This window comes from Siphateles boraxobius, unplaced genomic scaffold (assembly GCF_051911475.1).
Source record: "Siphateles boraxobius isolate OS27281-9 unplaced genomic scaffold, OSU_SipBor_1 19, whole genome shotgun sequence".
NCBI classification, from domain to species: domain Eukaryota; kingdom Metazoa; phylum Chordata; class Actinopteri; order Cypriniformes; family Leuciscidae; genus Siphateles; species Siphateles boraxobius.
In genome coordinates this window covers 28,705,148-28,732,354 of record NW_027508799.1, presented here as the reverse complement: position 1 = coordinate 28,732,354, position 27,207 = coordinate 28,705,148, and the positions used below count along the sequence as shown (strand labels likewise).

The window sequence follows — 27,207 nt, the reverse complement described above, 5'->3', positions numbered from 1 at the left end:
TAGTCCACAAATTTTTCTCAAAAGAAAAGTTGTTTAATGCAAGGAAGTGTTACAGAATGAATATAACAACAACAAAATGTAAAATGCAGTTATGCTGAAAAAATCAATATAATTTAAAAAACACATTTCAGCCAATAAATTAATGTCTTTATATTGAGAATTGACAGTGTGAAGTTAACTTATGTAGGTTAAACAACAGGAACAGTTGTAAATAAGGTTAAAAAAAAGAAGATAAAAAAAGAAAAACATCTCAATCATACATTAAGACAGGCCTTATCTTGTGTATACAAGTTTGCATGCGTCAGTCTGTACTGCACAATGTGGTTATATATGCCATTTCATATTCATTTCTGTCAAGTCAAAACACGATGAATCTGGGTAAAATTACAGCTGTAGCTTAACTGTAGCCAGTTGTTTGAAATAAGACAACAAAGACTGAGAGCAGACTAAAAGATGTTCCTTTTGCATAGTAGCATAGCAGTCTTAAAGGAGCATTATTTGGCAGCAAGACATCGCCACTCGTTCTAATCAGTGGCTTTATTTTGCACCTCAGATAACTGAGAATTACTTATCGGCCAATATTTTGCTGAGTTCTGGTATTCAATACATGGACACCTATGTAGTTGCACATACGGCCCAGAATGCAGGAGGACTGGCCTGTTTGGACCAATGAAAACAGAGCAGCTGCATATTTTTGGAGCCCTTCAAGCTGTGTGATGAGATTCGTGCATGTGCGTGTCAGTCCCATTGCAAACTGAAGCCCTTAGACAGCATAACTGACTCCAGGTCACCATCCTCCTCTTTCTCCCTCACTCGCTGCTCCTCCAGCAAGGCCACCAGCGCATCCCTCTGCTCAACCACATCCAGCATCTCGCTCAAAATACGCCTCTCCTCCGCCAGCTCGTCCTCTCCCTTCAGATGGTCTGAGAGAGAGAGAAGGAGGAGCTGTGTGACTGCAATGAAATTGTTATTAACTGAAGAACCAGTATGCGAGAAAACCACAGAGGAGGAATTATTTATATCCTCTGTGTGTACTAACCGTCCACGGCCATGCGCTCTCTGAGCTCTTGCTGCAGACGGCTCTGCCTGTCCTCCAGCTCCAGTTCACGAGCACTGCGGACAGATGAGCACAGAGCAATCAAACATTACTAGACCAGATAGAGAAGAACACACTTACATAACACCTGAGCACACATTACACATCACCAGATCAACCCACAGTTTAGAGACTTCAGAATGCTGAACGTGAAATACTCACATTATCATGAGCTCAGATTCATAGCGCACGAGTGTGTTCTTCTCCTGCACAAGCTTGAACCACTGATGCATTAAACTAGGATCATCTTTCTTTCCCATTCCTATGAGAGAGAGAGAGAGCGAGAGAGAGAGAGAGAGGCTGAGGATGGGACCCTGTATGCGATGGACACGCTAACATTCACATGCATGAATAATGCATGTAAAAGGGTCAAATTAACACTTTTCGAGCACTAACATGTATCTAAAAATTGGCTTTAGCTTTTATCCCTCAATATAACATGGTTAAACTATTTAAAATATAATAACAGTCTGAAAAACAAGCAAGTCAAATAAAGAACATATTTATTTTAAAATTAAAAATCTATAATATTAAAGTTCATTCTATTATCAATAATGTTAATATTTTATTTGTTTATATTATAATATTGTTTAAAAGCATTTAAAAACATATTAAAAAGGTAATTTTTGAATCCTGCTTATGAACTTTGGGGTCAGTAAAATTTTTTAAAATCTCATCAAATCTCATTCAAATAAATCTCATCAAAGCTGAATTTATTTGATTAAAAATACAGTTCAGACAGTAATATTGTGAAGTATTATTACAATTTGAAATAACTGTTTTCTATTTTAATATATTTTAAAATATATTTTTTTCTTTTGATGCCAAAGTAGAATTTTCAGCATCATTGAGTCACATGTTCCATCAGCTGATTTGGTGCTCAAGAAATATTTCTTATTAATATTATCAATGATGAAAAAATATTTGTGTGTAAACCATGGCATTTGTTTTCAGGATTCTTTAATACATAGAAAGTTCAAAAGAAATGCATTTATTTGAAATAGAAATATTTTGTAACATTACAAATGTCACTTGTGATAAACTTAATGCGTCCTTGCATCCTTCTTTCAAAAAATTAAAAATACAATAAAATCTTACTGACCCCTAACTTTTGAACAGTATTTACATAAATGAACAACAATGTGCAAGACAAAACCAAACAGGACACTGCTACAGACAAGACAATAATACAAAAACATCTGCACACACATACTGTATCTTTTCATATAGCAATTCCCGAATAAGACTTGATCTCCTGACATTTTAGATCTACTGACAGCCATGCAGACCAATGACATGCCATGCCCATGCAACTCCATCATGAAAGGTTATATAGCGTAAATAAAGATTGCAGGAGAGAAATAACATACTTAGCTGGTGTAGTGGAGGTTCTTGCACTACATAAAGAAAAAAGACTGTACAGACATACACTGAATGATCGTGTTCTGTCCCTTTAGCTTTGGCTGTGTACAGCAAGATGAAGGAAGAAAGAGAAGAGAGGAGAGAAAAAGGAGGATTTAGTAATTATAGCTCTACAAAATCTACACTAGAAGGGTGAGTCCGGAAGCTGGGGTGGCGTTACCTTCGGAGGAACAGCAAGGACAGAGATAGACAGGCCTTCTACGAGGAGAACCCAGAAAAGGCTCGACTAAGACCGAAGAGACGAGAAGGAAAAAAAGGGAGAGGAAGTATTCAGGAGGGCAACAAAGCGAGAGAGGGAATAATGGAGGAATGTGCGAAGCTGAAATGGGTCGAGTTGGATGTTCATGTCCAGGCAGTGATCTGACTGAAAACCTGCTGTCTCAGAAAGTAGGCCACCACGAGAGATTTGCCTAAACGTCCCCACTTCCTTCTAAGATAAAATAGCACCGAAATATACCATTTACCCTGACAAAAGTCAGCATTTGTATTACTAACAGTCCCTGCCATTCAAATCTCATCTCATACAGTCACACCCACCACACGATACCAACCAAATAATGCTACCACGAGCATCTAGATTCAATTCAGACACAAAGCTAACAGCAAGCAGACAGGACAGTGTCCACAGCACGAGAAAAAAAACGCTACCACGTTAACATAAGATACTAAAACGGATGTTTAATTTATGTTAACACATTAACTAATGATCCTGTAAGATGGTAAAGCTGTTTGTTAGTGTCTTGAGCACTGATTCGAATCGAATGCGTTGTACATACCACCCAGATGTACGTCCAAGAGGTCAGAGGTACTAGAGTCTTCCCAGAAGTCTATATCATGAGGAAGGACACATCATGAGGACCGTGACCCGTAAAAGTCACAGGAAACTTAATAGCCTGTGCTGCTCTCTCTCTACAAAGTGTTTCAGCAAATATGCTAAAATAATCAATGTAGCAATAAAACATGGTGTTTTTGATGAATGCAAGACTAACATATAATGGGTATGAACAATGATAGATGACGACATTTCAGAGTACATCATAAAATGCCTAAAAATATGAATTAAATAAATATAATTGATTAAATATTTGTGAGGTATATGTTTAAAGGGAATTACACTTAGCCTATATTCAAGACATATTGTATGAAAACAAGCCACCTTCTGTTTGAAAAACAGCTTAGACCAGCTTAAGCTAGTTTCAGCTAACTCAAGCTATCTTTCAGCTAGTCAGGTTGGGAGACCAGCTAAATATTAGCTTGGTCAGGCTGGGAGACCAGCGAAGAGCATCTTATACCAGCTAAGACCAACAAACCAGGGACGAGTTGCATGAACATATCCATTAGGTTAAGACAGTGTCTTAAGATTTAGTATGACCCACCAGCGGTTAGTGAACCGGCAGTCAGTCTTATTTTTGGTATCAAATTTGACCAACCTACGTTTTGATGTAGTGACTAAAAAAATGTGATGACTAACTTGTAAAACTAGTCTTAGCGGTTTATGCAACCGGCCCCAGGTTTTCAGCAGGGCTAATGTCTCATGCAACGCTTTAGGATTTTATTATAAGATATTTTAGATACTTTTATTTATTTTATTATATTACTCTTTGATCAATAGACCTTTAAAAAGAACAGCATTTATTTGAAATAAAATCCTCGTCTTTACGGCCATCAATTTCCTGCATCCTTGCTGTATGAAAGTTATTTAGATATGAGATATATTTTAGTTATTTTATTATATGAAATAAAATTACATTATTTAAAAAAAATTCATCATAAGCTTCTTGAAACAACGCAGATAAGTGCTTATTAAAGTTATAACTGACAATAATATAATTTAAATAACTGAATGCAACTCAATCTTTAAATGACCAAATGGATTAAGAATTTTCAATAAAATATTATTCCTAAGGTTCATTTGTTTGAGGAGAAAGTGACAGGTCATTGACAGGTACCTGCTTCACCTCTGAGGGCCTTCTCCACTGCCACCCCCTTCTCCTCCAGCTGTCTCTGCTTTACCTCCACCTGCTCCAACTGACGCTGGATTATCTGAGACGACATACACACACACACACACCGTTTAAGAGACAAACAAACAATGATGCTTCAAAAGATGTCACACACACACACACCTGTGCCCTGTGCAGCCTCCGCAGCTCCTCCTGCTTGGCCTGTCTGCGCGCTGCTCTCTGCACTCGCCGTGTCAGCTTTGCATTGAGTTCCTCCTCCGTTCCTGCTCTCTGAAACAGCGTGGTACACATACTTATGCTGGAGGGGTCCGGGTACACCACCCAAACACCCACCTCCTCTGACGGACATGATGACACTGGGGTGGCCTCCTTGGTTGGCCGCTCAGGAAAAACACTTTTCTGTTTCTATTGAGGAACAAGATGCTGAGTGTTTCTGATTCAGCCAATGGGATTAAAGGTTGAAGGGGCTCAAAACATGTGAATTAAAAGATGCTACCTTAACAGCATACGCCCTCTTGAACGCCAACGCATGAGGCACGTAAAGCGACTCGGGAGACAGAACGTAGAAATTGTATTAATCTAAACAGAATTTCGAGTACAACAGGTAAACAGTGCTACCCACAGCACAAACTTCAGGTATAACCAATAAAAAAAAACACACCTATGTGCTACCAACCACAGAAGACTGTGCTTTACAAGCTACTTTCAGCATCACAATCTAAAGCCTGTGAAAATACTGTGCAATAATATGATACCTCTTCCCCTACATGCACCTCTTCATATACTGTTTCTTTCAGAAGGTCTGACTTGATGTCAGACAATTCCTCCCTCATCTGAGAGAAAAAAAGACATTTGATTGCCTCTAAAGTTTAAAAATAAAAATCACAAAGCGCTAAATGTTTCCATCAGTCCAGCTATACTACTCTAGGGGAGTCAGGGATGAATGCCAGACAAAGAGTGCCGTAAGACTGAGAATAATTGAACGATTGAAGAGAATTATAAGAATATGTTCAGTAAAAGACAAAAATCAATACAAGAAGAAAACTAAAAGGCAAAAATAAAAAGCAAGGGATTAAAGGGGCTTTATTGTGAGACATCATAATGTGGTTGATTTTTCAGCAAAAAGAGTCCATTGTACTATGAAAATGTACTGTCGTTCAGATATAAAAACACAATTTATTGGAAGTAAGCTGCAAAAAGGACTCATTCTAAAATTCTTAGACCTCTGACACAAAGTTCCACATGTAAAAGGGACGTTTACATACAGTACAGGTACTGTACAAGTTTTATAGGCACAGCAGAAAAAATTGTCCATTTAAGTCCAAGTATCAGATAAAGGGTGAAATGGTCATGAAAAAGTTAAAAAAAAATTCTGCAAAGAAAAGTATTTATATAATATAAGATACAAATATATCACAAAAAACAGGCTAACATTAAAGTGAACCACGGGGTAAAAATAAAATTGCTTAACAAAAAATTGTGAAATATGTACAAATAATACAAATATATAGAAAATATTTTAAAAATAAAATATTTACAAAATATATTAATATAAGGTAAGGCAATGAAGTGAGAATGCAAGAAGAGGGAGTTTTTTACTCTACCTGAACTCTGAGAGGACATCTTTCTAGAAGAGCATGGCAGGACAAGTCTGTGTCTTCAGAAAAACTTGGATTCTTCCGGAAACACAGGTCTGAGATGAGAAAAGACATAAAACCTTACAGCCACTAGTTCATGTGATACCTTTTATTTACAGATCCATCAATCTCACCTGTGGTTCTGTTGATACCCGGCACTTTCCGCTTACTCTCAGTGTTAGCTGCGGCAGGTAGAGTTTCCGCCACCACCACTGCCTCCTTCCTCTTTTTGTCCTTTTTATACACTGAAAAAACGGTCTTCCAGAGGGACTTGTGCTTCCCTGGCTCCTGCTGGGTTTCAGCTGCTGCATTCATGCTCTTCTTGCTTTTACGGGGCGAAAACAACGAGTTGCGCTTTTTCTCCTTCTCTTCCACACCCGGGTCCCCCCCCCACAGCTTTATCTCTGACCTACGAAGCCTGACTTCGGGTCCCCCTGCAAGCAGTGGGGCGACCAGCCGGTCCGGGAGCGTCCTCCTGTGCTCTAGCCTACGGTTGTCCGTCTGCCTGACCGTGTCGCCGGTCTCCACAACGCCAGAACTTTCTGGCAGTCCAGAAGCCTCTTCCGCCTCATCCCCACACATTATCTCAATTACATCCGGGGGAAGACTCAGAGCTTGATCGAGTTCTGGTTTAAAACCGTCCCGCTGCGGGACACAAGCAGCGTAAGTAGATGTGAATTCCATAACCTCTCGGTCCAGTATGGGTTCGGAGTGGCGAAAGGCGCGACACTGCTTGCTGACAAGAGGGGAGGGAGATGGGCTGTATGGAGGTGTCGGAAGACCTGCGTCTGAATTCAAAACACTTTCATCGGCAAATGTTGTGGAATTGAGGTCCAAACCCTGCTTGTCCGCCATCACACAGCCTTCTACAGTGATGCTGAGTCTGTGGATTACAGAACAGCGGCCGATAGCCTCTTCTAAAGCGACGCCTGTATCGCCATCCATAGTGACAGATGGTCCAGGTGGGGATGTACTTTGAAAGTCTGTCAGAGAGGGAGTTTGTGTACTGGAGTCACAGTTTCTTGCCATTTGGTTGGCAGAATCCAAAGCAGCGGTATTATATGCGACTGAGGTGTAAAAGCTTTCTTTAGCATTAGATGTTTGGGATGCCTTATGTTTAGGGAGGAATTCTCCAAGCAGCGGAGTAAGGCCTAAACTCTTCCTGATCTCGGCACTCTTCAGCCAGAACTCCTCTACGACCTCTGACCTCTTGGCAGGTGGGATTTCGGGGTTTGTCGACAGCTCAGGTGTGGGTGTGTGGCCTGATTCTGGTTGTTTCAAGGAGGGTGGGAACTCTATAGAGGTAGGTGATTGGTGGATTGGAATAGACTCTTCCTGTTGGTCACATGGTTTGGACTCTCTGACTGAGATGGCATCTATATCTAGGTCGTCACTGTACCCTTCACTGGACTCTAGTTAATAAAAGAATGAAAGGATAAAGAAAAAAATCAAATGAGAATGTGAAAGAATTCTAGAATCTAGAAAAATTCTAGAGTTCTAGAACCTTAACAAAATAGTTTTGCGGGGGAAGCGGTGCATCCTTTCAGATGCTCTTAAACAAGCAGTAACATGAAGCAGCCTGAAAAAGATAAGATGATAAAGATGGTATTGGTCAATCAAAATACTTAAAAAAAATGCAAAAGTGATTTACACCACACTATGTGCTAACCAGGCGTAGTCCGTTAAAGCAACAAAACATTTTATTGGCCAGTTGCTTTTTTTATATACAGTAGTATATATATCCACCTTATTTTGCAATGCGGAAGCTAGCTATTTTCTGTGAACTTTCTGATTTTTAAGAATAACAGTGCTGTGGTTAAAAGTGCAGTAGATGGTAAAACGATTTGCACTACATACCAGTGTCTTTATATGACAATACATTAAAATAATATGATAAGAAATACCAGTTTTCAAAACCAAGCAGCATAACAAACTGTTTTGTACAGCTAAAATAACTGGAAATGGGTAAAACCGGAACCATCACACATTCATGTATCATGTTACAAATAGCCGATCTCACTCTTATGTTAAAATAAGGTGGACAGTAAATATGTTCTGATTGTTTACATACTGCAGCATTATTGCTTTCGGTGTGGGCAGATAAATTACTACATGAAATCTTGTTATGCCGTGCCTGGTTAGGACACATTTATGAATAATTTGCCAAATATTTAAAACAGCCAAACTTAAACAACTGCAAATTATTTCAATAAAATCCAGCAAAACCCAAAAACATAAAAGCCAATGCAATTACAAAATATACACAGATTAAAACACACTATTATTCATGCACAGCCTGCAAATGAAATAACCTGCAAACAACATCTTTTGGGTTAAAGTAATGCAGCAAATGCTAAAGAAGGCTATAAATGGTCATCGGGGGTGGTGCTACCTTGAACAAACCCCGCCTCCTCTTCCTCAAGCCACACCCCCGAGAGCCGTTCCTTCTCCCAAGGGCAGTACTCACCCTCTATACACATACAAACACATGTGTCAACAGCCCAAAATACACACATACAGTCGTGAATACAGAACAATAAACACATACAAACAAGCATGACAATATTTACCTCGCACACAAATACATTGACCAAAATATTGTTTGAATGACACCAAAAAATTTACAAGACATTAAATTGAACAATACCTTATATTAAGATGATTTCGCTGAAATAAACAAGCTATATAGTAAAGAAATTTCAGATAAGATTTAACTTTTTTGCTCATTTTATTAGTCATTTCTAAAGATATTGAATATGAACATACACTCACCATCACTAGACACTCCCTCTTCATATTCTTCTTCTGAAACTTCTGCTTCCTCCTCCTCCTCCTCCTCCTCCTCTTGTTTTTCCTGGTTTTCCCCTCCCTCTTCCTCCTTTAATCCCTCCCCCAGGTCTAATTCTCTCCCTCCATTGGTCCTGGAGTGCAACCCCTCCCCCTTCCTCCAGGCAAGCTCCTCCTCCTCTAAGTCTGACTCAGAGCTACTGAAGACCAAAAAAGAAACATATTTACCAGGACAAAACATTGAAGTAAATATTGGGAGCATAACAAGAGCGTGTTTGGATACCTGGACTGCTCCTCTGTGTTCTTCTCCTGCAGGCTAGCACTGAGGTTGTGCTGTGCGAGCGTCTCCTCTGGAACCTCCTGCATTGGGCTGTCCAGTTGCTGTGGACAGGGTTTGTAGTTCTCCAGCTCAATGCGCTCTGGTGTACCACACAGTCTCTTGGCCAGGCTGGATGCCATGTCTGCGTGGACGCTGGAGGACCAGCAGTCTGGCGGTGTGGCTGTGCCCACTGACCCGGGAGAGGACAAAGACGTAGTAGTTGAGGATGGAGCAGGGGGAGCCTGAAAAGATGGAAACACACACACACACACACACACACACACACAGGCACACGCACGCACACACGCACGCACGCGCACACACGCGCACACACACACACAGACGCACACACACACACACGCACACACACACACACACACACACACACACACACACACACACACACACACACACACACACACACACACACACACACACACACACACACACACACACACACACACACACAGAATAAAGGCACCAACAATGATAACAATAAAGATAACTATAACTATATTAGCTACCACTCCAACAGATGATAATGTTCTATTTATTGTAATCGCACATGTTTCTATGTCTATTATATAATAATGATAAAATGGTAATATATTATATTTATACAATGTAAATAATATTTCACATAAATTATTACAAAATATTATTTAGCATAGAATACATTAATATATTTGAATGCAGTATATAAATAAATTATAGAGGTAGGCTATACTGTATATGTATATATGTGTAAATTAAATTTATTACATTACATTTATTACATTACATTTATTACAAAAAACTATTATACTATATACAAAAGAGCTTCCTACTTTTACTTCAGTTGAGTCATAAATCTGTCAGACATAAATAGTCATTATACTGATATTGCAAGTGTACTATAAAACATATATACATATATATATATACACACAATACTGCTGATCTGTTGAAAGATGAGGTTACCTGAGCAGGCCGAGGGGCCACAGATGGGGCCGGTCTCTTTCTCTGAGCCACGCTAGCCAGTCTGAAGCTGTAGTGGTGCTTACAATAAAACTTCCCTGTACACACCAAAAGACAAGAAAAGAAGAGAGAGCGAGAAAATAAAAAGGTAGCTGATGCAGGGAGTAAATCTCTTATTTATACTGTAGCAGAAGTAGGTCTAAATGCCGCCTCTTTTTAAAAACTTGAAGTGTTTGAGTCATGTGATCTACATAACCCTATCAGTTAGTGTTGTTGTTTTGACTCCTATTTAAAAAAAAATGTTTAAGTGGCAATTTGCTGAGGGCCTTCAGTTTATGTGTGTGTGCCTTACTGTCGGACAACAATAAAAGCCCTGTCCCAACACACACTCTGCAGACCTTATGACCATGCAATGGTAACAAAAGAGCAATTTGTTTGGCCGAAAACAGTAGCCCACGGCAACAACAGGGAATTTTCACACTCTTTGTGTCCCATCTTGTGACAACATCCATGAAAACCTAAACACCTATTATTTGTATTAGCAGCATAAAATCTTAGAATCACCAAGTAATGATAATGATCATTTTATTAGTGGAAGTATTAAATGGTTAATTGTACACACACACCATGTAGCTGGTCATAAGCGTAGTTGGAAAGGCGTAACGTGGAGCTGCAGTGGTCACACTGGAAACAGCTCCTGTGGAAGAACTTTCCCTCCGCGCTTAGCCTCTCCATGACATAAACGCGACGGCCGCAGAAATAACACACATCACTGCCGCCCATATTCACAGGAAACTCCTTTTGAGATCCCTACAGGTGAGAAGTAATAAATATATTTAAGAAATAAATATACAATTGTTTTAATATAATAAATAAAATATGGCTAACATAATGAAATGCTTCAAACAAAAGCTCAAATTTCACCAAATGCCATAGACAAAAGTTTAATCGTTACAATAAATTTGATTGCAGCACTTTCATGGACCGACACTTTGGGTACAGTCAGTCTAACAAAGCTTGAGCCTTATTAGAGAAATTGGATTACAGCAGGAACTCATCACACACTCACAGTTATTAGTAAATATATAACATCAAATAAAATTCAATGCTGGGTTACAGGCCTCATACACACAGTAATACAGGCACTTAAAGGGACACAAGAACATTCACAATGTTAGGGAAGATTTGCTGCCAGCACTACAGAAGAACTCTTACCAACTCCCTCCTGTGAAGGAGCTTGGGAGCTTGATCCTGCTGACTCTGAATCTGATTGGCTATCTGCTGAGCCAACGAGCTCACTCCACCCGTATACATCTGAATGTAGCTCTACAAATTAAAAGATGACCATGGAAAACAAGCAGAATTGGAAAATACTCCTGAGATGAAAACCATCACAAAGATAAAATAAATAATATGAGAGTAAAAGGGTTTGGCAGATTGGTCTTGGAAAGTGGAGAATAAAGGAAACAAGAACGAAAACAATAAAGATAACTATAGCAATAACTATGGAAGTGTCCACGCCAACGGATGATACTGTTCTGTTTATTATAAGCGTGCGCTGCAGTTATGATGTCTGCAACTTTAAATGGTCAAGTTCTTAAAAGTTAGGAGAAAAAATCATTCTGAGTCGTTTCTCTGTGTTGTTATTGTTATAACTTTGGTGTGGACTTCCCTATTCCCATTGAATTAGAAAGATTTTTAAAACTTTATAGTTATCATTATACAGTAGTATCTATAAAAAAAATCCATTAAAAAAAACGGTAAGTCAATGGACAGTCAGTCAGTCAGTATCAAAGAAAATAAGATGGAGATAATAAATCATTCTGTCTGAGATTCTTCAGTTAAAAACCCTCAGATCACATGTCCCACGGCCTCCAGTCACTGATAGGCTGTTAAGCCCAAGGCCACTTCGCACACAGAGCTCCTTCATAACCTATTCATACTGGGCCAACAGTCCCTGAACTACACCAGAGACCAAAGAAGCTTAAAACAGAACCAGATTCGCCATTTCTACCCCAAACATTTCAAAGTACAGGTGTCTTTTTACTTTTCCCTTCTAATTGGCAGAGATTGAATCTTTTCCCTGTAGAGTAACCCTGTTGCGTTGCGGTGTGCTTTTTTTCTTCGGTAGGGAGAGTGGACATGAAAATGTTATGCGATGTACATCAAAACTAAACATCCAATGAAGCATCTTCTAATGCTGCAGCTGTTACTGTCAATCCCCTAAATGGCTTTTAATCTAATAAAACACCTGGCAAAAGCTGGCTAATGTAGGTCAAATTCTAGTTCAGCTTGTTAGCGGTTACGCTAAAGTGTGTTTGCGCAGGGGCCACAGGTTGAGTCAGCAGCTTTTGCTGGGGACAAGAAGAGCTAATTCACTCTATATTAGAAATACATCACAACATCTAATGGCTAACAGAGGCACTGTGACATTTTATCAGAACCAAAACAAAATACTTCATCAGTGACTGTTATGACTGTTAGAACCAGAACGCGACTAATCAAGCTAAATGACTGACAAAAAGTCCCAACCAGCCTTGCAGCGATATCTCTCTTGCTTGGTATACTGTCGTGTCATGCTTTCTAGCCCCGCCCACAGCAAAATCTTATTGGTCCAAAATCCTACTTCACATTATTGTATATTGTATATATTGTAAACATGATGTTGCACCAGACATGGTGTAACTCAATTTGTACGCATGTTAAAGTACACATGCATCACACAAATACTCACACACCTGTCTGCGCAGTGCAGTGGCTGAGGCCGATGGAGAGTTCTCCTCAAATTTAGCCAGCAATAGCGTTGCCATGGACCGAACCTTGCTGTGCCCCTCAGGGACCTTCGGTTCTAGCCCGGGAGTTACTGATGAAGTCATGTTTTCTTTGGTATCATGAGGAATGTCCTCCTAAATCAGGAAAATATCACAAATAGTAAAAGAACTTGGGGAAAAAGAGGTTTAACAGATGACAGATGAACAAAAACACAATATAATGTAACTATACAGGTCATTATACAAAAAAAGTCATGCCATTTACACCGCAATGTGTAAAAAAACTGTCGCAAAACGACTCACCTCTTCTGATTGGCCAGCCTGGCTTGTTCTCCTCCGCTTTCCAACACTATCTACTTCCTTCTCTTTCTTATCCTGATAGAGATGAAAAATAGATCAGCTCAACATATGTGTTACAGACTGCATTTGTGTAATTGTGTGTGTGTGTGTGTGTGTGTGTGTGTATGTTAGGGATGCACCGATACCGATACCAGTATCGGTATCGGGCCCGATACCAAGCTCATGTACTTGTACTCGTACTCGTAAAAATACCCCGATACCAAAGACCGATACCTCACGTATATCCTTAGCTTATATTTCTTAATTCTTATGAACACTCTTCCTGCAGTTATAGTGTTGCTAGATTTAATAGTACACTCTAATATTTCACTTTACACTTTCGGCTGTGATTACATTGTTACTCAGTGTTATGTTGAACATTTGTTCTGTGATTTCTTTGGCACCTTATGACAAATTTGATTGTCTTGTTGTCTGTGATTTCTTTAGCACTTTGACAACTTTGTGACAGGCAGGTAAAAATTACATTCATTATGTCCTTGGTTTTGCCCTTTGGAGGTTATTGGACACTGTGAAATTTGGGCTTTGAAAATTTGTGATAAGCACAATAAGAATTATTTATTTTTTTAGGTTTATTTAAGTTGTTGAAAATAAAGATGCTGATTTGTTCATTAGTCTCATTGTGTTGTTCTTAGAAAATTGCCACATAAAACGAGAACCCCCCCAGTACAACAGGCATCGGTATCGGTATCGGCGAGTACCAGGAAAAAAATATCGGTACTCGTACTCGACCCTTAAAAAGTGGTATCGGTGCATCCCTAGTGTATGTGTGTATGTATGTGTGTGTGTGTGTGTGTGTGTGTGTGTGTGTGTGTGTGTGTGTGTGTGTGTGTGTGTGTGTGTGTGTGTGTGTGTGTGTGTGTGTGTGTGTGTGTATGAGTGTGTGCGTGTACCTTGGGATTGCGTTTGCGGGACAGACTGTGTCCCAGTTTGCTGAGCAGTGAGATGGGTGACCTGGTGCTGGAGAACAGAATAGATCTCTCTTCTGAACTTTGGTTTTCTGTGTGGAGGAAAAAAGCATTTGTTTACATAAAAAATATAAAGGGTCAAAAATATGACACAAATAAAAAGAAAATAACAGATAATGCCTTATTCTGACCACTAGGTGGCGCTATGTCTTTGAGGAGCTCATGTAGTTGACTGAGGTACATGACCATGCAGAGAGAGTCACTCTCTTCCAGTGCACTCATCTCCTTGCCGGTCATTATAGGACAAATACCAAATTCCTGCTCCGCCATGTTCAAACCCAACTGACCATTGAACTCTGCCTCACTCTCCTCCAGAGACGCAAAATCACTGCAAGAAACAAAGGCGCTACTATCAGAAACACACATTCAGAAAAACTCAATGTAATAATACAGTCAGCCCACACTTTTAGTTCCTAAATCTCTTTTTGATGCATTAAAACCACTTTAAAGCCCCAATGAATGTTTTCCAGCTTTTAGTTTGAGCCCTATATATATATATATAATTTGAATTATATAATAATATATGAATATTTAGTTATAAGATGTAATACATTTGTCACTGTATAGATAAATAATGAAATGTGTCAATAAATGAATGAACAAATAAATATGCCAATAAAAAATTATATAAAATGTAATTTTTTTTATTTGACACATTTCATAATGTATTAACTATATAGTGTTAAACTCCCAAATATATAAATATTTAAATGTACATATTTAAAACTAACTTTCTCCTTTGGGAAATAGATACAAAATATTGATGTCTCAGTAACATAATACAAATTTCATACTTTTGCCAACCTGTAATATAAACTTGGTTACCAGCCAGTGTTGCCAAGTCCGCTTATTATAAGCGACTTTGGGCATGTTTTTCTGTAAAGTCGCTTACAAATATTGGTAGTCGCGGGTCGCGTTTTTTTGGGCTTGTTTCTAAAGTGTAGTTGCTTATTTGGGCTTGTTCTCAGCTCGTTGTCAAGCAGATATTTTCTATATGTTATTTAAACGTAGGAGTTTGTCTTGCCTGTTCCCTCTGTCTCTCCCCTTTCCCTATACACAGAGTTTTTTCCCACCCACAGCCTGCTTCTAATTGGCTCTGACCCAGATGGCAATGAGTACCAGCCAATCAGAGGCAGAGCAGGGCAATCGTTTTTTTTTCTGGTTAGGAAAACGTCAGTGAGTGAAGTTTAAATGAAAATACTTGTGAGTCGCGAACGTCGCGACTGATGGTGACTGGACTGTAGGAGAGTTTTTATATATTAATTATATTTTAGATATTGTAGATATAGATATTATAGTTTAATATCGTTTAACCCTTTAACTGTCACTCCCCCTTTTTTCGCATCGACATGAAAATCACTATTCAAACTTAAATGGTTGTAATTCAAGAATGCTTTGGAATATAGACCTATGGTTGGTCTTGTTTTAAAGAAGACATTTGCCAGATTATTGTTGAAGTGAAGTATTATGAAATTATGAAAGTGAAAAAGAAAAAAAGTTATAGAAGTTTGAGTTTATGAAAATGAACAATGTGAAAATATAATTATTTATATTTTATATAAAATATATATATTACAAAAAATATTTTACTCTAAAACTGCAGGAAAATGTAAGCCAAAAATCTGAAGAAGTTGTGTTCCAAATTTTAGGTTGATATCTCAACAAATTAGCTTTCAGTAAAATTTTATTTGGCCGCAGTACCAACATTTTTCACTAGATGGACAGCCACGCTTCATTACAGAAGAAAAATAAACTGTACCGTGTGCACAGTTTTAAAAAACTGGGCACAGTTTACCAATCTGTCCACATGGATGTAAATTGACAATCTGTACCCACAGTTTAAAATTATCCGTCCCCACGGATTGTAAAACCGTGCACACAGTTTATCTTATTTTTCTCTTCCCGGAACCTAGGGGGGCTCCGTAGAAAAAGCTCTTTTACTGTCTATGAGGAAAAAGTCGCTTGTTTTGGGCTTGTTTTCACGGGCCTGGTTGCTTATTTGTCTCGCGAGATCTGGCAACACTGTTACCAGCCTTTATGTGTAAACACTACGCCACAACTCTCATTCATACCCAGATAGAGTGTGGACTCACATGAGGTCAGGTCTGAATCTGTGAATGAGAGCACACAGGGCCAGGCCGCTCCTCCAGGAAGTTGTAAAGTCCGTCACACACACATTCATGTAATCGTGCGTCTGCTCCTCACACCAGGTCAGCAGCTTACTGTAACGAGCCATTGACTCTACACACACACACACACACATACACACACACACAGAACATGTGAGCTTGTGTATGACTGTATATGTGGGAGATGTTATACTATATATGAAATAACACATACCTTGTCGTGTAAGTCTTGGGTGTGGGGAGCTAACAGCATCAAGACGCAAAACTGGACCCTCACCTGTGTCTATGAGATGACGCACCTGTACACACATTTTCAGCATTACCATGAGCATCATTACTGGTTATGACTCGATTAGGACCAGGGGTTAAAGTGGGCCGGAACGGTCCGGAACTGCGTTCCGGCACCTCAGATAAATTATTAAATAAATAGATTAATCTCAACGCATCTCGCTGGTCCCGAGATGGACCGACTGGCCGACCAACCTCCCTTCCTCCCCGCTGAACGCGATTATAAATGCGTGAAATGCACTCACGGTGGTTGAGCGCGGTAAAGTTAGTTTAATGTTCGATATTTCGCCGGACATTGTTCTCCCTTGCCACTGTTCTACAGGGTCGGCAGTCTTACAAAGACATCAATAGCAGGATTAGTTTTAACATTATGTAACCATTATCGACATTAAATATTCGTTCAAAATCACCGGTCATTAATGCTGCAAACTGTATTTATACCTGAGAATGCTTTAACGCGTTTCCACAACGCATGCCCAAGGGAACGTCTGCCAATTCCACAACTGCGTTAAACGTAGCCTATAATTTGTATTATTTAAAATTACTTTTCAAATTCCAAAGCTTGTAGAAGGTTCCTATTGGCAATACTGACCTGGTAGCCTTGAGTAAATTAACTTATCTAAGAAAATGATTCATAAAACTCATCATTTGAGCATATGTTTACTTTCTTCACTGACACAGACCAAAATGAAAAGACTATCAGTCAAAGTGCAGCTTTAGGAGGGGAAGAAATACAGCAGGATAAGGAGACTGAGAGAAAAATGAAGATTAAGATGATAGAGCAGGTATTGACAAATAATCTAATGCAAACTGACATGTTTAAAGCTATTTATTATCAATTTTTTTGGCCTTCAAAAGTCTTAAATTGCACATATGTAGGTCAGAGAAATCAACATTTTCTCGGGGGTTTGCCCCCGAACCCCCCTACCTCACATTTAAATGCACATGGCTGTGGGGGGTAATGTGGGCTGATGTGGCTACAATGCCAGGGCTCAATTTTTGGCCCAGTGTTCAGCAATTTTTAACATATATCGTCATCATATCAGTGTTGATGGACCAAAATAAAACCATTAAAATATCAAGTAGGCTACATAAGTATTGTGATATGTGGTGCCAACAGTGACACTCTTGTCCCCAAAAGTATTGCTATAACACGATACTCAATATGTTGTCCCACGGTGAGTCATTTTCCCCTGTTGCACCTACACAAAATTTGAGGGTTCCCCCACCTACCAAATCCCACTTTAATCACTGATTCGGACTGCATGTTTCTAACCTGAGCAGCGCTGATGAGTTGCATATTGATGTTGGGATAGCGGCTAGCAGGATCCACACTGTATTGGCTGTAGTTTTTACTGACGTTTTCTGGTGTTGTCTGAGGAAGCAACCGATACAGACTCTCTCTGAGATAAGGAAGAAACAGAGGGGGAAAATTAGAACAGAAGTATGATACCTACATTGTCAAAACTGAATGTTCATAAATCATTTGGATCCCTTTTTAGCTCTGACCTCTCAGCCAGAACCTCTAAAGGGGTGTTGCCCTGACACCAGCTGCGAACCATCCAGGCCGTGTCCATGGCTGCCAGGAAGCCCCGAGCTATTCCTGTTCCCATTGGCCAGAATGGCTATTGGAAAAAAAATCATTTTAAATCAACAAAATCAGAGCCAACAATACCTGAAAATATTACAAAAGCTTTCAGAATGTACTACAAAAAAATCATGGTGTTTTTAATATTTTCAATATAAATATCTGCATAAGATATTATTAACTAGTTTTTAAACTGTAGTTTATACGAGTAGACTTTTAAGCATAAAATGCACTAAAATTAGCACTGAAATATATGAATAAGTGATTAAATATGCCAAGTTAAAATCTAAAATCTAAAAATTTTGTCTGATACCACTTAGTCATTAAATATATTCATATTATAGCTGATAGATTGCAAATATAAAAATTCGTTACGATACAGTTTTAATAAATAAATTGTTAATAAATAAATATAGTGTAAAAATCAATAAATGATTTACATATATCATGAGCTATTTATTTATTGGTGCTTTTAACTAAGGATCAGAATCAAACTCCCAAATCCTGTACATTTGAAAATGTTGCACAAATTGAAATAAACAATATCAACAAAGAAACTATACTGATAAATAATTAAAAAACGATATATGCCGATAACCGATATGATACCGATAAAAACGCAGTTTTTATAATATAATTTTTCTTCTCGGGTTAATATATCTTGTTTTAAGGTTTCGGATATTTTAACTGCAAAAGAAGAATAATAATTAATAATATATATTTTTTTGCGTTGCTCATTTTTCTTGCTCTCACCTCTAGTAAACTATCCCCCACCAGAGTGACCAGCAGAGGGTGTTCCCTGCGCTGACGCACCAGTGCTGCGTTCTCAGAGGCATACATGCAGGTAAAGTCAAACATGGCCACATCTGGCTGTCCATAGTGATTGATGGCAAAGTCCAGAGAAGGAAGCTGATGATTGGTAGAGAAATCCGCTGCTTCACGAGCGTACGAGAGCAGTGCATTCTGGTCCACGTTATTCCTGGACAGAAGCATCTCGGTGTCAGCATAATCCTGCAAAACAAAACAAAAAGAAGAATCACTCACAATGGTATGTGTACGATAAGCCGATATTTGCACACAGCATTCGATCATGTGACACTCACGTGCAGAATGACTCCTTTGTCCAGAAGACTTTGTTTTTTGGCGGTCATTACAAAGTAGTGAGTGTCATCTTTGTAATATACTATATTCTCTAGATCAATTCCTGCACAGAAAAGATATTGACAGACACTCATTGTGTTTACATCATTTTAAACACATGATAAACTCATTCATAGAGAAGACAAAGGTGCCTAACTGTGCAAAAATGAATATTAGTTGATTAAAATGCAATACATATGGTCTTGGTATCTTTGAACTCTGGTAATGTTTTAGCTACACTGAAATAATTCAGTACCAGTATCTTGCCGGAGGTCCTGGAAAAACCTCTGGTTGAAGATGAAAGCGACACCGCTGATCTCCTCCACTTTAGCCTCAGCGGTGGTGTTTCGATTGATGAAGTTCGCTGTGACGGCAATGGCCAGTTTCCCCCGAAACTCCTTCCTGCGAAACCCTATCGGACACAGACAAATCAAACCCTTACACAGGAGTTTTGAAAACAATAAATTAGTGATACGAAGATGTCCAAAGCAGGGTAAAATTAGAATAGGGGAACTGTCTGTTATAGATGACTGTATGAGTGGCGTCATTTCCTATGACTCAAAGTAAAGTACAAATTAGAGAACAAATTGTCGGCACAACAACATTTTCTGGGTTTTGATGCATGTATGAGAAAACTGAAACAAGTGAAAAATAGCAGAAAACTGAGGAACTATAGTTTATAAACTGTGTGAACTTATAAGGTTATAAGGGTTTATATTAACCATCGACTGAAGCATCTGTTTGGTACATTTCTGTGAGTACAATAGGTCTGAGACTGTGTTTTTGCAGATACCTGGTAAGGTGTTTCTTCTGCCGTCTGCACCAATAACCACATCAAACTCCAGCTGTCTGACTGGATGAGAGTCTGGGTGGACCTCTGCTCGCCAGCCGACACCTGAACACGACATGAACATGAAAATTGTCAATTCATTTGCAGATAAAATTAGGGTGAAATTGTTACATTTCTCTTACGCTTCTTCTGGTCTTCTGGAGGTTCCAGTAGATGTTTGAACTCCACATTCACGTGAACCTCGACACCCAATAACAAGGCCACCTTCAAAAGCATCAGCTGCAGCTGACGAATACCTGAGCATAAATAGATGTTGACAATAAATAGGGTGTAAATACACTAAACTGTTTAGAAATCAACAAAATCAATTCATGAGAATATCACAAATGATTTCAGAATACACTACAAAATATTATATTGTTAATCAGTGTCTGTCTTATTTTTTATATAAATATATAAACATCCTTAAAATAGGATTAAATTGAGAAGCAAAACTGCTATTTTTCAAAGCATATTTTATGTTATTTCATATGTAAAACTTTCAACTGTAAAAAATAGTTTATGAAATATATCAATAAAAGATTAAATCTGCCAAGTCAAATTACAGCTATATTAAAATTCTGGCTGATATTTTTGGCTAATTATCTGGCTGATAATTTGGCTATTTTGGATAATTATTGGCAAAATTCTTAGCCAATAATTAATTTTATGTTATGGCTGATAGTTTTAAAATGCTTAATTTAAATTTTTAAATTTTTGTTTGGAATTTTTTTTCCAGTCTAAAAACAAAAATAAATAGTTTTAAAAACTACAAGTGAATTTAGGTAACACACCATTATAATGTACAGAACAAAAAAGGATATTCATTTTGATATTTGCTCCATACTAGTATATTTACTTGATACATACAATATAAATTATACATTTAAATAAATCTACTCATTAAATATTTAATGTTTTTAAATAATTCAATGTTAAATATAAAATAGTAGATATAAAAATAGAGGCAATAAAAAATTCATACTAATTTAAACATCAAATATCAACCAATACTAATAAATTAAAGGAATCGCTCCACATATGTTGTTAAAATTAAATTAACACAAAAATCGATTAAATTTATATATAAATTCTATATAAATAAAATTTTCTCTTTGAGCATTAAATTCCATCCAAAACATTTAATGTAACAAGTCAGGACATTTATTGATTCACTGGGAATGAATGTGTATTAAGAAAGTACATTTCTTTAAGTAAATCAAATTTTTATTCCATTTTGATCTCCTGTTTACTCACTGATATGGTCTATGGCTCCAGCACAGAACTTTCCGTAGAACTTTTTGGCCCCCAAACCACGGAGGTCCTGAATGGTGAAGGGCCAGAGATGCAGTACGTTGTTCCGTGAGAAAGCATCGCGCTTTTCCACAAGAACCACCCTGGCACCCAGAAATCCCAGCTCAATAGCCGTCCGCAGTCCACACGGACCTGCGCCTATGATCAGACACTGAACACACAGCAAAACTCACATGTAAAACAGCGTTCAGCTCACTAGTGAAGAGAACTCTCTCTTGTAATGCATTGCGGGTGACCCTGAGTTAGTACCGTGGTGCTGGTGCAAGCGTGGCCTCTCATGTACTCTTTCTGGCTGGCTCTTTTGTCCAGTTTGGCCCATAGTGCTTTGGCCTTCCAGTAGTGCAGTCTGCTCCTCAGGGTGTGGTAGAACTGCGGCTGACCCACGGGATGCAGCTTCAGCTCTTCACACAGCTCCTGGAAGGCCCTGAGGGTCTCTCTACACGTGCCAGCCTGCACGAAGGCGTCGAACAGGGCATGTGCATGACACGTCTCAGACCGTCCGTCCCACATCTCACGAGCCACACAGGAGTCAGCTCACCTCCAGAACGCACCAGACAAAGGGCATCTGAGGAAGAGAAAATATTTACAGTGCTGCAGGGTGATTTTGGACAGACAGGGAAAAGATGAATGTGGAATAGGGAATTGAGGATTTTATCTCCATCGTTCTCTGATGCAGATAAAAAAAATTTTTTATGCAATTTGCATAGATAGGCTGTAAAGCAGATGTGTCAGCAAAGCTTGTGCCACATTCTTCTATATTTATCTGCACATCATGTTCCACTCTGACACACATCTCTCATTATAGCTCCTCAAATCAGTTTGTCATTGCTTATACAAATGTCAATAAAATGCCCAAGGAAAATAAATATTTATGGTTAAATTAAATTACTTGAATTTAAATATAATATGTCTCATACTCCGGTGCTGCACACATGCACAATACTTGATCAATATCCGACAAATTAAGTGCAATAAATAATCAGTGATAGAACATAATATATTGTTCCGAGAAATTAATTAGCTAATACTTGGACATTTTATGATTATCATTATTGTCAGTTCCACAAAAAAACTTTTGAGTAAATATAAAATAAATAATATTGATATCATTTAAATAAATAAAAATGTGTTGTTCACTAGTTTTGTAAGCCTTAACTGATATGGTTATATATTGTATTATATCTTAAATATATATTTTATATTATATCAAGGAATAGATTGAATTATTATATATACACACACACACACATTTATAATATATTTTGTTCATATATATATATATAAACAGTATAAAATAGCTTAAATGTGTTTGCAGTGGCTCCAGCACTGATTCTGACTGGCTGTTGTGTAAAAGGGGCGGGGTTTACAGTGCTTTGTGGAATCATCAATATATGACAGACAGTAAACCACTTCATTAAACACATTACAAACGATTACAGCAACGGCATTGACTCAATTCATTCAGCACTACTATTCAGCTGTGCACTCCAGCCTGGATGAATAGTTTGACCTCGAAGCGCCTACATAAGAATGACTCATTAAATGAGTTTGCAGATGACGCCTGATTTGATCCCTCGTGATTATATGCAATGATAAGCAGACTATTTAAGTGTGACACTGACTTTGGTTTCCAAATCCTTTTTATAGATGATTTTCTTTCTCTCTAGCACTTACTTGTCTTTTTAAATTATGACAGAATTTGTCTCTAAAACAGAATAGGATACATCTAGAATAGGATGCATGGGGTCAGCCTGGCATTAACTCTGGGGAATGAAACCCACTGGGAGAAAGTGACTGTCAATCTAATCTTTCTACTATGAAAATTACTGACTGTGCTGACTCAAAAATGAAAACTCTGTCATCATAGAAAACTGAATGGTGACCAGAAGCTGTCAAGCTCCCCAAAATGACAAAAGGCACATGAACTTATATTCCAAGTCTCCTGATGACACATAATAGCTTTATTTTTGTTTTTAGTTGTTTTTCGCTGATAATCTTCCCCACACCTCATTAACCACATCATAAGGAGCCCCTGAAGGGACATGATGGTTTGGGGAAATTATATGGCAATGCTTTTGCATTCTTTCATAAAAACAAATTTTATTCCCCAGAGAAAAAGTTTTTCAGGGGAACGCAAAAGTTTTTAAATCTATTTTTTCCTCAATCTCATTTCTTTTTTCTTTTTCCCAAACGAAAGAAATTTTGAAGAATGTCGGTAACCAGACAGTTGATGCATGGACCCCATTGACTTCCATAGTAGGAAAAATAATACGTCAATGGGGTCCATCAACTGTTTGTTACTGACATTCTTCAAAATATCTTCTTTGGTGTTCAGCAGAAGAAAGAAACTCATACAGGTATGAAAATACTTGAGGGTGAGTAAATGGTGACAGAATTTTCATTTTTAAGTAAACTATTCCTTTAAGCAATAAATATACTCACAAGAGTTTCATGTAAACTCTCTGTAGGAAGAAGAAGAAGAAAAGCAAGTGGCTCTCAAAACAGAAATTCCACTGCATTGGACGTCATTTACGCATGATCATGTCCACCATAAATGGAGGGCGAAACCCTGGAGCATCATCATAAAAATGAATAACCTGCATCAATATCCTTATTCCCCTCTCTCTCTTCTCAAATGTCTCAGTGATGGACTTGCGTGTCGATTTAGAGCAGAGGATTACAGAGAGCAAGGAAAGTGCTGCAGAAAGAGGATCGATCAGTTTTTCCTCTAGTCAGCCATTCAGACATTGATTACACCGTGAAACTATAAAGGCATATGCACATTTTAATGAAACATTACAGCTAATCATTGAGTACATACATACAGTAGAGTCAAAGTGTTTCCATGTAAACATGTGCCATGAATGACCATCTAACATCTGCAGTCATATGCCTTTTTCAGCTCTTTCCATATCACATCAAGGTAGGCTGCTTCAGACTGTCACAAACATCAACTGCTGCATCAGAGTGACACGCACACAAATACATTCAATACAACATTAGCAAGTGACACTTACCGAGCTGTTTCTCAGTGTGCGGCACATGCTGCTGACATGCTTTCCTTCCTCTTCTCTCGCTGTGTTTCTCTCTGGCAAGTTCCCAAGTGGATCTAGAGTGGTTAACTCTGGTGTCATATACACAGCTGCAGTGCAGGAATTAGCTCCACCACTTCACACACACACACTCTGCCCTCGTTCTCTCTCCACCATCTCTCTGTAGCCAAGGTCAGAGGAAGGAGCTACCAGGCACATGCTGACTCCTCCTCCACACACACACGCTTTCAAACAGGCAACAAACACAAACATTGTCTTTCAGAACACACACATACACCTCTATACCACATACACACTGTAGATGATTTGCATATTCCTGCCAGCGCATGTTAACAGTACAGATTCATTATAGCAGTGGATCTGCAGGTGGTTAGTGTTGGAGTGTTATTGAAAGCAGCCCTGGATCTAATCTGATTTGCACCGGGACGGAGGCTTCTTAAAGAGATTACAGAGCGTAGATGATGGGAGGGTGAGAGAGGAGAGGTGGAGGAAAGACTGAGAGATCTGCACAACATAACACTTTTGACTACTTGATCTTTAGCTCTGCTGAACATAAAAAGAGTGTAATGTCTCCCTCAAGTGGCTGTTGGATTGAGACCCTAGAAATTAATAATAATAATAAATAAAAATAAAACATTTTTGGCTTTTCAGTCCGGGGACCCTTATATGGGGCAGCAAAGGAGTGACAGGGGGACCATAAAAGTCAAGAGAAACATACACATATACATATATATATATATATATATATATATATATATATATATATATATATATATATGAGATTAAAATAAGTAAATAAATAAATTAGATGAAGACAATAAAAACATTAAAAATTTGATTAAAATTAAAAACAGTGATCTAAGAAATAGTCTTACAATAAATTAAAATAAAAACGTACTGATATAAATAAATACGAATTAGATTAAAATTAATTAAATAAATAATACATTTAACAAAATACATAAGTAGGGCTATACAGGCCTAACAATCATTAGCTACAATAGTGAGTAGAAAAAGAAAGAACCTAGAAACTGTTTTCAGGATGTATTCAGGATGATCATATTTGGGGGTCCGTGCCCTCTGAAAGATTGGAAACCCCTCAACCAAATTACGAATGAAAATACGGTCATTAACGAATGTTAACATAGCCTACTGTGTTGACGAAAATATGATGAGGGGGAAAACCAGGGGCGTCATGCAAGCCAAAATTCTGGGGGGGCACAATCTGAGACCAATTGTTTTCTGACGGGTGATATGGATCATGTTAGGAGGGGTCGGGGTTTCCCCCCCTGAAAATTTTAAAATTCTGGCTACTAAACATACCATTTCAATGCAGTTATGGAGGGACAGAAATACCTTAACGGAGCTAGCAGCAACCCTCCTCTATCTGAGGACTAAGTTAAAGTATCTATTTTGTAAGTTTATGTAAAAGACAGGTTGATGAAAGAACTGGAAGCTCAAATTCAAAAGCTTTTGAAGTCTACTTCATTAAAGCATGTTTACACACACACTTACTGTACACTTAGGCCTACTACACATGATTTTAAAAACAGTACCATTGCAGTTTTTATGTTATGATTTTAAATTGGTATGTGACCTAAGAACGATCTTACATTAAAGGTTCATACAGGTGCTGAGGTCTGACTTTGTGGTGCTCTGAAATTAAGTTATTTTAATATTAATATGTGATGAAGGACTTTGAAAGAAGTTTGACAGATTTCAGTGCTGAATAAGGTTAACACTACCCCGTTTATTTGAAAATGGTTAATATTTGACAGAAATGTAAAAAAGTAATCAAATCAAATGTAATATGTAACATTACTTTAGTAAAATCATTGAAATACTGTAGTTACACTGCTCATTATTATATTTTAAATAAGGAACTTGTAAAGAGTACAAATTGTATGGCAGGAAGTAACGTTAGCCAACTAGTTTACGGTTAGACTAGCTAACTTAAGTTAATGCTCTGAATTCGCAGCTAATATCAAATCCATAACTTTTTGATCAAGTTAAAATTTCCAGGTCAACCACAAATAAACCCACTACCTTTTAATATCATCCGATAACTAATTCAATGCCGATGTGTTGCTTTGCCCACTTACCACTTCAAGACCATCTTTAAAACATTTCCAGCTCAACGTGCGAGACGAGTGAGTTGCTTGAACACACACAGAGCAAAGATTCTAGAACGATACACGTGTAGCGCTCTAGATTTGATATAGCCTACACAGACACCATATTAGGAAAAAGGGGCGGGCTGATGCTGACCGATTTATTACACATGCAGAAGAATACATTTGAGTCGTTATAGGCTCTGGTAATTATGGAGCATAATAGGAATAAAGTTGTGACAAAAAAATTATCAGGGAGGAAAAATCTGAGGGGGCACGTGCTCCCTCACTTTGAATGGGCATGACGCCACTGGGGAAAACACGATATTAAAATCAGGGGTGGTAAAAGTACTCAAAAATTATACTCGAGTAAAAGTATATATACCTTCACATGTTTCTGCGGTCATCTTCCACAATGGCGAACTGACTGCTATGTGAGCGTATGCTGGCAAAGAGCTTGCGCGTTCTTTTTTTCAA

At 38.2% G+C, this 27,207-nt stretch overlaps 1 protein-coding gene across 14 annotated transcripts; it reads right to left on the bottom strand.

The window, feature by feature from the left end:
• Positions 1-11: 11 nt before the first annotated feature.
• Positions 12-26,812, bottom strand: mical3b (microtubule associated monooxygenase, calponin and LIM domain containing 3b). 14 transcript variants are annotated; one of them, XM_077234747.1, is made up of 33 exons: positions 26,722-26,809; positions 24,584-24,675; positions 21,816-22,131; positions 21,510-21,717; positions 20,396-20,509; positions 20,217-20,318; positions 19,680-19,835; positions 19,387-19,487; positions 19,037-19,294; positions 18,205-18,320; positions 17,972-18,098; positions 16,622-16,706; positions 16,372-16,519; positions 14,410-14,606; positions 14,204-14,310; positions 13,257-13,328; positions 12,921-13,088; positions 11,398-11,508; positions 10,809-10,992; positions 10,186-10,280; positions 9,190-9,467; positions 8,892-9,106; positions 8,512-8,589; positions 6,254-7,531; positions 6,087-6,175; positions 5,238-5,315; positions 4,979-5,029; positions 4,645-4,887; positions 4,468-4,561; positions 3,295-3,345; positions 1,259-1,358; positions 1,040-1,113; positions 12-923 (listed from the first exon to the last, which is right to left on the bottom strand). In XM_077234747.1, the coding sequence occupies exons 3-33, from the start codon at positions 22,074-22,076 to the stop codon at positions 739-741; spliced, it is 5,424 nt and encodes a 1,807-aa protein (XP_077090862.1). In that variant the 5' UTR covers positions 22,077-22,131; positions 24,584-24,675; positions 26,722-26,809; the 3' UTR covers positions 12-738. The 14 variants fall into 14 exon arrangements, with proteins under 14 accessions (XP_077090862.1, XP_077090865.1, XP_077090863.1 ...); XM_077234750.1 differs by lacking the exons at positions 3,295-3,345; positions 4,979-5,029; positions 5,238-5,315; positions 11,398-11,508 and adding exons at positions 2,467-2,559; positions 2,679-2,744 and having other exon boundaries at positions 4,645-4,752; positions 24,584-24,843; positions 26,722-26,812; XM_077234748.1 differs by lacking the exons at positions 8,512-8,589; positions 26,722-26,809 and having other exon boundaries at positions 24,584-24,778.
• Between the last annotated feature and the right edge of the window lie 395 nt (positions 26,813-27,207).

Excerpts from the sequence above, each read along its gene's own strand:
- mical3b (XM_077234747.1), bottom strand. The coding sequence starts at position 22,076 with ATGTGGGACGGACGGTCTGAGACGTGTCATGCACATGCCCTGTTCGAC. Across the intron at positions 20,510-21,509 it reads TGGAGCCATAGACCATATCA|GTATTCGTCAGCTGCAGCTG; the intron begins GTGAGTAAACAG and ends ATTTATGCTCAG. Across the intron at positions 9,107-9,189 it reads AACACAGAGGAGCAGTCCAG|TAGCTCTGAGTCAGACTTAG; the intron begins GTATCCAAACAC and ends TTTGGTCTTCAG.